This window comes from Balaenoptera borealis (assembly GCF_965194805.1).
Source record: "Balaenoptera borealis genome assembly, chromosome: 2".
In the NCBI taxonomy this organism is placed as follows: domain Eukaryota; kingdom Metazoa; phylum Chordata; class Mammalia; order Artiodactyla; family Balaenopteridae; genus Balaenoptera; species Balaenoptera borealis.
Genome location: NC_138867.1, coordinates 89,549,621 through 89,562,092, shown reverse-complemented (window position 1 = coordinate 89,562,092; position 12,472 = coordinate 89,549,621). Strand labels below are relative to the sequence as shown.

Genomic DNA, 12,472 nt, shown 5'->3' with positions numbered 1-12,472 from the left:
AGGAAGACTCTCCCTGGTGCCATCTAAATGTCATTCTTACAGTGATCATTCCATTTCCTTCAAAGCACTTGTGACAATTTAGAATTATATATACTTCTGTGTCCACTTCACATCTCTCTCTCCTTCTAGAATATGGGCTTCATGACATCAAGGACTCTGCTTATTTTTGCTACTCCGTGTATGTCTTATGCCAACCCCAATGCTACTAATCATAGAATGAATATTTCTGGAATAAATCTGCCACTTCCTTGTACTTGTTTTTATTTCAGCCGCATTCAGCCACATGGAATGACCTGCAGCTCCCCAGTTCTTTCACATCTCTCTGCCCTTACATGTGCTATTTCCTTAGCCCGACATAGTAGCCCTCACGCCTTTGTTTTTCTGGAGAATCCTTACTCATCCCTCAAGACCTAGCTTAACTCTTCCATGAGGGCTCCCGTGATCTCTCTCCTCCCCTGAAGAGTGAGGGGCTCGCATGCCCCTTGGCGTGCCTCTATAATAGACCTAACCACCTTAGAGTCATTGGCGTGTTCAACTAATATTTTTAAGAACTGACTCTGTACCAGGTGTATGCTAGATGCTGGGGATACAGCAGTGAATAGGAAATCCGTCATTCTAATGGGAGAAGTGAGCTGCAAAAAAAGTACATAACTGAACAAATAAATAGTAACTTTTCCTAATATCAGAAAATGACAGGGCGATCGGTTCTGAGAAGCTGACCTTTGACTCGAGATCTGAAAAGTGAGACGTTAGGGATGGGAAGAGATGGGGGATGAACATTGTGTTGTGACTGTTTACTTGGTTGTTCCTCATTTCCATCCAACCCTCCCTCCCCCCGCCCCCATCCCACTGAACTGACCTCTGAGCTCTGTGAAACTTTCTGTCCCTATGACCGAGCACAGGCCAGGTGTGTCACACCACAGTTCCATACGCTGGCAGCGCAGCATGTTGGAATTGCCAGGTGCCTGGGCCCATGATTCTGAACTAGTAGATCTGATGTGCAGCCAGGACTGAGAGCCGGCTCTCAGCTTACTATCTACTCCCCACTTACTATCTTGTGATACTGGGAAAGGTGTTGCATCATTCTGTGACTCAGTTTCCTGATCTTTAAAATGGAACTAACAATAAGACTTTGTAAGGTTGCTCTGAAGATTAAATGAGATAATGCACCTAAAATTCTCAGCCCAATGCCTAGCACATGGATAGTCAATAAGTATTGGAGAAAAATGCTCTAGAGTGAGTGCTCGTGAGGTGTTTGTTGAGTAAATGAATGAGTTAAGGAAAAATAAAATTTAATTCTTACTTCAGTAAATGGAACTATGGCAAAACAAAAACTGAATACCTTGATTTATCTTCAGTTGTCTTATTTACTGTTTGTTTTAATTTGGACAAGAAAGAAAAAAAAAAAGGAAAACACCAAACACTAGTGATTTTAGCATCTGGAATTAGTAGCTATTAACCCTTCATTTGCTTAGCAAGCAGCCTGTGGAAACTCCTCAGGTCACTTGATTTACTGTTTTCTGGATAGTGCAGGGCTTTCGCATTCTGGTCTCAAACCTCAGTAAAAATACGCTATCCGCTAATGTGGGGTCATCCTGTATCTTGTGCTCCATCTTTTGAAATCACAGTTTGAGCACTCTGTATTGAAAGGAATTTCTTTTTGCACCTTCTACTTCTTTTATCATACAAGATCCTCAGGATATCATAACCAATGAAATTTATGACAATATCAGAGATAACAATAGTTTTCTTAGGTCAGGAACACCGATGGGATTAACCTGGGATATTGCTTATACTACACGAAAATATCACTCAGACCATTCAGCAAACCTTTGCAGATTTCCCCTGCCCCGCCCCACCTCCTTGGAAAACTAAATGCCAAAATAGCATGTGCACAGATGAGAACATCAACCAAATGATAACATGAGGAACTTCCAGGAATTTTTTTTCTTCCTTTATAGCATTTTCACTGGAAAACACTGGGATCATGATTATTGTTTTTATAAACTTTAAGTATCTGGCTACTTAAGAGTGCTTTGACACTTGAACGCATGGGCATGAGTTTTCTAATTTAAAAAAAATTACTTAGGTAATTAGCAAAGAGATTTTGCCAAGTGTTTTTTTTCTGAGAGCTATAAATAAGTAAGTCAGAAAGAGAAAAACAAATATCATATATTAACGCATACACGTGGAATCCAGAAAAATGGTACAAAGGAACCGGCTTGCAAGGCAGAAATAGAGACACAGATGTAGAGAACAAACGTATGGACACCAATGGGGGAAAGCAGGGGTGGAGGCGGGGTGGTGGTGGTGGGATGAATTGGGAGATTGGGATTGACATATATACACTGATATGTATAAAATAGATAACTAATAAGAACCTGCTGTATAAAACAAACTAAAGTGAAAAAAGAGTTAATGTTTATTTACATGAGTAATTCACTCTGCTCTTATCAATCTAATCAATTGGAAAATATCATCCGCTTTTAATGTCACAGAAATCAACTCATCCTATCTTAGAATGAGGAAATAATTAGCACACAATTTATTATTCCTTTTTAACATTTTTGGCATTGTTTTCAGGGTTTTCATTTACAAACCAATGCACCGTAAACTTTTTCTGGCTGGAGGTATTGAAATCTGTTTTCCTGTGCTACAAAGGTAGAAGTGTGCACGTCTATTTAATCAGAAGTCTGTAGCAAAAAGCCAAATTCACCAACTGGTTGCTCTGACAGGGAGATGGGTTATGGAGCTTTGCAGTGATAAGTAGTACACATCATAGATTATGGGCTAAGCATCTGCACGTCAGTAGTGGTACAGTGCTAAACAGTCAAGAAGACTAGAGATACTGTCGTAATGTTCAGATGACAGGCTTCATTTCATATGTTAATAGAAGGAAGACTTTTGATATGGTGAGGAAATTCCCCATAACAAATGCATTCCCTTTATTGTGCTGTAGCATAGCACCAATTAAATTCAACTGTATGTATAATGTACGTTTAATTCCTAGCGGTCCCAAGAAGGACTAACGTGAAAAATATTATATACTCTTACATTTTACAGATCATGAACAGATGGAAAAAAAATGCCAATTGGTAAAGAAATTCATATGCAGTATAACACACCTCAAAATGGTGTTTACATGGGTTTTTCTTTTTAAAAATTATTAAAGTTATCTTGGGTAAAATTTACTGCTTAGGGTTTTCTGTAACGTTACATGTGTAATTCATTTTAATTTATGCCTTCTGCAGATATGAATGTTTGGAAGTACAGGTAACCTTGTAATGAGTAAAACTGATAAAATGTTGTGTTCCAATGAAAGGGAAATTATGGAATGATTATTCACTTTGTGAAAGGGTTTGTCATAGGGCAAGCTTTCCTAAAGCATTTTAAATTGAATTTCGTTTACAAAACATTCATTTACACACAACATTTCAGGAACAAATTTAGTGAGGAAATGAGAGAAATAGTCATAATGAGCTAGAGATCCCTTACCCTGCTAACATTTATGCTTGCTTTCTTCCCCTTTGTCCCTCCCTGCAGCACTGATAGCCATTGGGCGATACAGCATGACAATAGAGACTGTGGATGTTGGATGGTGTAAAGAAATTACAGACCAAGGAGCCACCCTGATTGCACAGAGCAGCAAGTCTCTGAGATATTTGGGGCTGATGAGATGCGATAAAGTAAGAGTTGCCTATCAAGTTTCTTTTCTGCATATCACTGTAGTTAATAGCTTGATATTATATTCTTCCTCTCTCCCTATATATATATGTTTGTATACACACACGTGCATATACCATTACATTGTAAGTTGCCCGGTTTTCTAAACTTATCTGAGATTATTTTGGAATTTCTCTGTTTAAAAATGAATTTCGTGCTTATGCAGAAAGAAAAAACAATCATACACACGCTCAGCTTAGATTTTGGCTTCCTATCCATAAGTCTATGGACCACAATTAAAAATGTTTGCATGGCACGCTGCAATGTGCACGGTCTGACAGTAAAATTTTGTTCTGGGTTCCAAGTTTCCTACAACAGTAAGATGGAAAGCACAGTGCCAACTTGTTTTGTCGCAATCTGAAGTGTGCGATTTCAGTGCTCAACATCTGTGTATTCTGGCCATCTGGGGGCAAGAAAGGGCCAGTGAGGGAATGTTATGTGGGAATTTACCTCTCTCCACGTTTCAGGCGCCACTTCTCACACATGATGAGAAACGGTCCCAGAGGCCCCACGGAAGGTCAGTGGAGCTGGCCGGAGATGTGAGCATGAGTTTAAGAAATTGTGCTGCATTTAATAAAGATGATCAAAACCTGAATTGATAACCAGGCATTAGAGAGGTGCCTTCCCCTTTGTCACTTTTATGTTTTCCCCTATAACAAGTCTAGGAAGTAATCATTTGTACTGTGAAGGGGAGAGAATAGAGGCTCAGAAAGACCAGGCACTGGCCCAAGGCCACTCATCCAAGACTTTACCCCAGATCTTCAAGTCTGTGTCCAGTGCCTGTGGCACACCCTGGGGGCTATCTCCAGGCAAGGGGATGCTTCCTTGGAAAAGACCCACCTCAGATACTTGCTCTGAAAGTGCTGGCATCATGTAATGATTTACACATGTGTGCTACTTTTACAATTGGTGATTAGGGACAAATCTAGCAAATCCAGCAAATGAGAGTGAAACTAAATATGTATGCCTCTCAAAGGACATGCATTTTCTAAATGTAGCAAATCTGGGGGCAAATAAGAAGAATGGCCCAAGAGTTCTGTCATTTTTGTGAATTGACCTAGTTCTTTTCTCCATATGCCATACAATCCCAACTTATACTAGGCCTTTGCCAGTTAGTTATGTTTAGAGAGATTTTATTATATATTCTAAGCCCAGCCTAGAAAGCTGACTGACTTTGTTACTAAGCAACAGCGGAGACCCAGGGGTTGCAAGTCTCCCTCAGATTTCACTACTAACTAACCTAACACTGCTACTAACCCTGTCACTTTAAAATGACTTCTTTTAAAACAGATAAAAGGGTCCACAGTAGGCAGAGTGTTCTAGAAACACTAAACAGTGACAGCAGAGCTTCTCAGCTTCGCCAGAAGGAATTGCTACATGAGAACTACCTAAGCAAGGATGCCAAAATGTATGCATTCAAAATGTATCTTTGTAGCCACAGCCATTCTCAGAAGTCACCATGTTTCTAGTCCATACTCTTTAGATTTGTTGAGATCAGCTTCACCTTCAGAGATGAATTGTAGAAATTCGTGTTCCAGTTAGTGCAGAAGATTATTCCAGACATATTTGCTGACCAGCATTTTGCCAATTTTCAGTTAGGCAATGGATCCTTTTCTACCTAAATGCAAATTAGTCCAAAATGGGATCAGAAGGTGGTTTTGATGAGCGATATTCCTGAGGGTTTTAGCCCTTTCCTCAGGTGGCCTCTGAATCCTTTCTCCAACCAGCCTGCAGCTCTGAGAGCCCGCTGGCTCTCACACCCAGCCGTCTGACCACAGCCTGCTGCAGCATGGTGAGCCCTGGCGTCTGGCATCCTCAGACTTAAGGCAGCTCAGGGCCAAACACGGGAAGTTCTGTGAGGACGGAAGAAGTTTCCAAACCACACACACAGTGCACGTAAAGCCTTGCACTTAAAAACCTGCGGGTTGATTTAGTTGGTTGGAAATCTAGCGTGAGTAGCTATTCTGTCTTTGACATTTGTATTACGCTGTCCGTCTCCAGATTTTAAAGTTATCAAGATTCAAAGGAAGATACGAGTAGCAAAGAAAAGAAGTTAGTAGCTGAGGACATGGACTCTGGAGCCAGAGTTCAGGTTCAGATCTGGGCTCTGCACTTGGTTGTGTCATCTTGGGCAGTTATTTAACCTCTCTGTTTCGTCATTTACTGTGAGGATGATAATCGTGGAAATGCTACGAGCATTTAAATGAGTGAACATATATCAAGCCCTTAGGGTAAAGCTTGTTATGTATAAAATGCTCAGTGTTAATGATTATTCTTATCATCATCATTATATTAACCTGTGTTTTGATATTTGAATTTCCAAATGAGAAAAAAACTGTATTGCCTGCCATTTTGAAAGGAAATTTTAAAAAAGAAGAAAGAAATTAACTCAGATTAAAGAAGATGTTGCCCTTTTACTTTTTTCTCACTTAAATTTAAGATTATTATTTTCTACATAAATATATCAATAATTACATTTTCAACACACTTTACGAAGGAAAACTAATGCCTCTGTGGGACAGTGTATTTGGAATCAACTTACTGATCCAGGCATAAGGCTGAAGAAAGATTTGCAGTGGGAGACAAGGGTGAGTTGAAGATATAACAATTCAAATAAGTAAGGAAACAAAAAGAAAGTATTAAGGAGAATAATGGAGATGTGGCTCCCTGGTGGTCTAGTGGCTAGGATAAGAAAAATAATGGAGAAAGAACAGAAGAACAGAAACAGGAAACAGTGAAATTGTGATTAGGATACAGAGACAGAGAGCCACTGTCTATCTCAACGTGATCATCTGTGCCAAGAAAGAATTAAAGAATAAAATTAATTTTGACCTATTACTCTTCTCCCTTTACCTTAACCTAATCTGCTAACCACTAAAAACTTGTTCATTTGAGTTCTCTTTCCCTTCTCTGCACACCAACTGGAGCTAAAGGAGGGGGCGAGAGACCTCACTGGTTTCCACAACTAGCCCCCTTGTCAGGCATGTTGCCAGTGGGATCCCTGCATTGGAGAGAGATGGGGTTTGTGATATCTGTGTGTCCCAGGGTTCGTGTCCTGCAATTCTGGGGTTCTCAGAAATATTGAAGGCTAATTATATTTTCTTTCATTTGGGGCCACTTATATTTGATTTGGAAGCTATACCAAACGTCTGCTTTTTTCCTCACTTGAGCTTCTGAAGAATTCAATAACAAAATGCATTGTATTTGTTGTAGGAAAAAAAGTGGTTTTCCTCTGTTTCTTTTTCTCCCTCTTTCGTTAGGTAGACAAAGAACAGATAAGAAACATTCAATGTATTCTTTGCAGATGAAAGCAACATGTATTTAGATTATCAGTCAGTGTCTAGGCTAAACAGCAGTAAATTTGGCTGCCACATTGGTGACTCCTAGGAAGGAGTCCTCCAGCAGTTAGACAAATGCAGTGTTCCCCGCGCACTTGTAAAATTAGGAAGCGCATTAAGAAGCCCCTGTTTGAGTGGCTTTTCCAACTGCTGGATGGATAAGCACGTTAGAGGCATTACTTTCGGTTTTGAAGCCGACGCCACTTAATCTCCTAAACTTTAGTGCATTGTAAGAACCCAGAGAAGAAAACGCTGTGTGAGACGGCTTTGATGAATTGGGGTGAACTTATATTCTTAAAGACTGTTCAAAGGCTTACTTGACCTTGGGAATTAGAGTTGACCCGAAATCACATATCAACGTAACACGCATTTATTTGGTGATTTAGTTAAAACTACTTGTATAACCAACGGGACTGTCTAATAAGAGCAGTCTGTTTTTTCTGCTTCCCACAATTACAGACAGTCGGTGGCTTTGGTCATAGAAATCATTCTCACAACTTCAGTGAATTCTAGATTCTATACAGATCTGTTTCTTCTACTAATATGATACTTCTCTCACTTCTTACATGGCAGTTTGGATGGAGAACAAAACTAAAAAGGACAAAAAGAAAAAAAATTCCTGGGAAAGCTGTAGGGCAAATGGAAATGCAATGTTCAAGGTTAATGAAAAATGTTTGGGGTAACAAGGTTGACGAAAAGGGAGGGAGCCCAGTGGCATGGTATTGGCTGAGAAACCAGACCTCACCAGAGGCAGCCTGGCTGGTTTGGGAAACCTCAGTGATAAAATGTCACGGTGGAAACCTCTGCAGCGAGTGTTAATACAGACGTTTGGAGACAGAGGGCCTGAATTATGAGCAGCAAATAGCATCATAAATGTAACAATTCTCAAATGCCAAACCCTTGTGAAAAGCAGTTGGATGAAGAAGTGCTGGAGCTTTTAAAAGCTCCCTTTCACTTTCTACTTTTTTTTTAACTTCATGCAGAACTAATTTTATACACTGTTCATTTGATTTGAAAATGCCAGCGTCTGGGGTATCATTAAAGAGCGTTATTGAGGGAGCCACTCTTGGCAAAGCGTTTTGCTTAAAATGCTTATTCGTTCTTATGTTTCTGCGGAGTTGTCAGTAGGAAGGAGAAAGGGTACCTCGATTTACCTAACTGCGTTCCTCTGCCTTTGCCCAGAGCAGATAGCAGCCGTTCTGCTGGGAAGCTACCTCTCCTTGGCCTGTAGAGGCGCCAGGAGGGCCATGGGGCGGGGGGAGGGGGGAGGTACACACATTACTTAAGGAAGAGACATAAATAGATTTTGAAAGGTCCACCCCAATGTCCTATGACCAAAGCCTCTTGGAATTTCTTTGATTTCTAGTTGACATAAATTAGAATTACACAGGCGTGAAGAGTCCACCCAGAAAAGATCAGAGAGGCTGCTGGGGGAGGAGAGCACCTCTATGTGATCCTATTGATTATCCAGCTGCCTTCAGGCCAGGGGCCTCTGTGGAGGCTATTATTGATCCACACCATGGAAATAATCAAATTAATTCATTTCTCATCAAACTGCCACTGCCAAGACCTTTCTCCTCACCTGGCCTAATTCCTGAAGTACTTGGAGGAATGAAACAGATGATTTTTTTTCATAAGAAAAGATTTCTTCAGGTCATGAGAAATCCTTGTTTTCGCACAGAGTTCCTCATTGAAATGGTAGAGAGATTGAATCAAATCAATGAGAAGTCAATACAGAAAGCAAGTAATAGCAGCCAGTCGGCTCTTTAAAGCCAGGAATCTGCTTTGCAACCTTAAAATCTCAAGGGCCAAGTTTTATGTGCCCGTTTTAATGTAAAAATATTCAGGAAGAATTGACCACTGCACTTTTCAGGAAGTAATTATGGTAAGAGAAAGCCTCAACAACGTAAAGATTTCTGTGGGGAAAATGGAGTTTTTATCAGCTTGTTTAGGAATCATGAGCAGGAAAGCCCTATCGGGAAAATAATATAGGACTCTGTAACTAATATACACAACTAACTGGAAAAATCAGTTTAAGGGAAAAATAATTTGTGGGGCACTGTGTCCAGGACTGTTTGGGTAGCAATTCAGCCATGAAACGAAGTGCGTACCTGCAGGGACTCCCCTCTCCCCACAATGTATCCACAGCTGTTTCCAGATTGCCCGTGGCCAAAATTGAATATTGCAAAGTATGCCTTAATCAAAGAAAATAAAGTGAAAAAAACAAAACAAAACGTCCTCTCCTAATAAGACAGGAGTGGTCTGACTGTATCAGATCGTGCAGTCCTATAGATCGCGGGAGGCATAACCATTACCCGAACAGCCCGCAATGCCATGCGCTCCAAGAGAAAGGGGAGATGAAAAATGGGGAGAGAGTATGGCTGGGGCTCTGAAATCTGCACTTAAGTCCTTCACTTGAAGTATCAGCATCTTGTTCCTTTTGCTGATAAAACAGTTTCTTCCAGTGATTTCCGCACAGGAATACTTTAAAACACATTTTTACAACCCTCTCATGATTATTGCTCGTAATTGAAACAGGGAAAAACACAGCAGCTGAAATTCAGAGGTTATCTCTCAACCTCATTTTAGCCAAGTTCCCGTCACTTCTTCTTCCATCTCTCCTCACCAAAACTTCTACGAAGTGGTAACTGAAAGGCCTTTCCTGTATTTAAGTAATAAAGCAAGAGACACTGGTGTGGAGCTTTATGACAGAGGTTAAATTGGTGAGCACTAGTGTCAAACCGCTAGGTTTTCAAATTCTACATCCTTCACTTTACTATCTGTGGGACTTTGGACAACTTAATCTCTAAAAGCCTGTGTTACCATCTGAAAAATGGGGGTAATATTTACTCCAGGGGGTTGTTATGAGATTATATGAGATATTGCAATAAAGCACTTAGCCTAATGTCATGTACTCTGTAAGCACTCAGTAAATGTCAACTATTATAATTACTATCATTTTTATTTATTCATGTATACATGGCTGCTCTGGAATCCTATCTGATACTTAACTATGATATGAACTGCCTAGTTCATATATGCTAGCCATGAATATAAATTCACACGCTAAGATCTTACAAAGAAAAACTAGGCCCCTGAGACTTGGACAGCAATTCTTAAAAAAAAAAAAAATACGATCCATTTTTTTTTTTTAATAGTTAGGACCCATTAAATTACAGTCAAACTTATAGAGGAAGAAGAAACCTAGAGACCAGCAGGGCTCTGTGAACAGAGAGAGTAAGTAAGAGTAAGACTCGGCAAGTCTGACCGCCAGTCAGTTCCAGGCTGGTTTGTTTCTTCAAGAAAAACGGCATCTCCCTGGAACCTTTTAAGGGAGTGTGCAAGTAGTTGCTTATGTTTTGCCCACTTCTGTTACGGGATGGATGTATAGTGAAATTGTTTTTGTTTTTTTAAAAAAGGAGGCAGGAGGGGCCTACTGCTCCCCGAATGCTGTGGGGCGAATAGAATGTTACGTTGGACTTTGCCTGAAGGCGCCCTGGAGCATCATTGCTTTGCAGTAAATAATCTCCTTGGAACTTTGATTTGGCTTAAGTAATGATAAGAAAGAATTAGGTTGCAGGATCATATTATTTTTCTAATTTAGGAACAGAAAAGGTAACAGCAGTTTCTTAATGGAGCTCAGATTAGATCCCAGAACTCCGAAGCACCTGACTTCACAAAGTAGAAACAAGGACGGCCTGCTGAGGCTCAGGAGACTGGGGGACTCTGGCTCGGTGGAAAGGAACGGGCCCGCCCGCCCCCCAGGCCCAGCCGCTCAGCAGCATGTTACCGGGGCCTGCCGTGCTGGGTCTAGTGAAAACTTTGTTTGACAAGTAGTTTTTCAAGAGAAAACCTAAGCTTCCTTCCCCAGCGTCCAATTTTTATTATATATTTTATCCATTTATTCAAGAAATATCTACTGAGCTCCTTACTGTGTTCCAGTAACTGTAATAGGAGACAGGTCAGAAAAAACAGTGAACGAGATAGAGTTCCTACCCCATGGAGCCTGCAGCCTGCTGGGGAAGACAGACGAGTAAATGGGCAGTTACCGTGCTATCAGACGGCAAGTTAATTTTCAAAACGGCACCCGCGATTCTGTTTCTTCTACATGAAGAACTTCACTTTGGTCCCACCTGGCTTTCCGCTATGGTCCTCTACAGTTTTATCTTTCTGGCACTCGACCGTTCAGTTCCTGAAAAGGATTGACTATGAACAGTTGTCCTTACCTTTCACCACTCCATGCAGTCTCTTTCTGTTCTGCAAGGTCACCAGTGACTTCCGTGTCACCAAATCCAGTTTCCATTTCTCTGACCACAACTTGCTCCGTCTCTGAGCAGCTGCATCCACCTGGTAACCACTCCCTCCTTAGTGAGGATGCTTTTCTCTTGTCTCCAGTGTCGCCACACTCCTGGCTTTTCTATCTCCACCTCCCATACTGCTTCTCTGTGCCTCTGTTCCCGCATCTGTAAAGTGGAAATAAAAATAGCAGCTATCTCCTAGGCTATTGAGAGGATTAAGTGAGTTAATATGTGTAAAATTCCTTACGTGAAGTAAGCAGTGAATATTAGCTCTTACTTGCAGTGGTGGTGAATTCTTACATTCTCATCCCCATGACTCCCCTCCTGCTTAGAATATAAGATCCATGGGCTTCTAGTCTATGTTCTATTGCCAGGCCCTACCACAGTGGCTGGTGCGTAACAGATGCTAAACAAATATGTGTTGGATGATGGCTAGATGGATTGGGGATTGTTTCTCATCTGCATTCTGTGTGGCCCCAAGGTTCCGAGGAGTTTCCTCAGAGCCTCTAGGAATGACAGAGTGGCTAAGAGGCCACGGTGCCTGGTCCTTGCACCTAACCTCAGCCAGAGCAACCCCACTTTTATTGCTTTATCCAGTTATTTATTTGGTTTGTTTACTTATTTATTACTTTGGTGTGCAGAAGTATTGTTACAGCCAAAAGCAAGTTTGAAAACCATTAGATCCCACTGCCTCTGAATAATTTGATAGGTAACAAAAAGTATCTAGACAGAGGGAAATAAATAAGAAAGATGACACCTTGGATTTAATACCAGTTTCCTGGAGCTGGGGAATTCTGAGTGCAGCCTCAAGGGTTCAGGTCAGTCAAGGACAGAGTTCAGACATCTGCTGTGTGACAGGACTCAGCATCCTTCAGAGCCTAACCCTGAAATGCTCTGATTTATGTAGAGTCTCTCTTCTGAAAGCCAAAAATATCACTTATTTTCAGGTTTTTTAATTTATGGATTTATCACTTTTATACAGAATAAATTTTTACTGCTAATAAACTTGTTTTAGGAAACAGGTCAAATCCATAAATTCTACCTGATGGGAACTCAATTTTAGAAAGGTTTCTTTTCCATCAGGTGTCCACGGTCATTACCACCGTCCTAGGC

General features: G+C 40.8%; 1 protein-coding gene across 2 annotated transcripts in view; it reads left to right on the top strand.

The window, feature by feature from the left end:
- FBXL17 (F-box and leucine rich repeat protein 17) overlaps positions 1–12,472 on the top strand; it is a 464,528-nt gene that overhangs the window by 438,218 nt on the left and 13,838 nt on the right. For both annotated transcript variants that reach the window (XM_082376783.1, XM_082376782.1), the window contains one exon: positions 3,544–3,686. In XM_082376783.1, the coding sequence (XP_082232909.1) occupies positions 3,544–3,686 (143 nt within the window). The remainder of the gene's footprint in view (positions 1–3,543; positions 3,687–12,472) is intronic.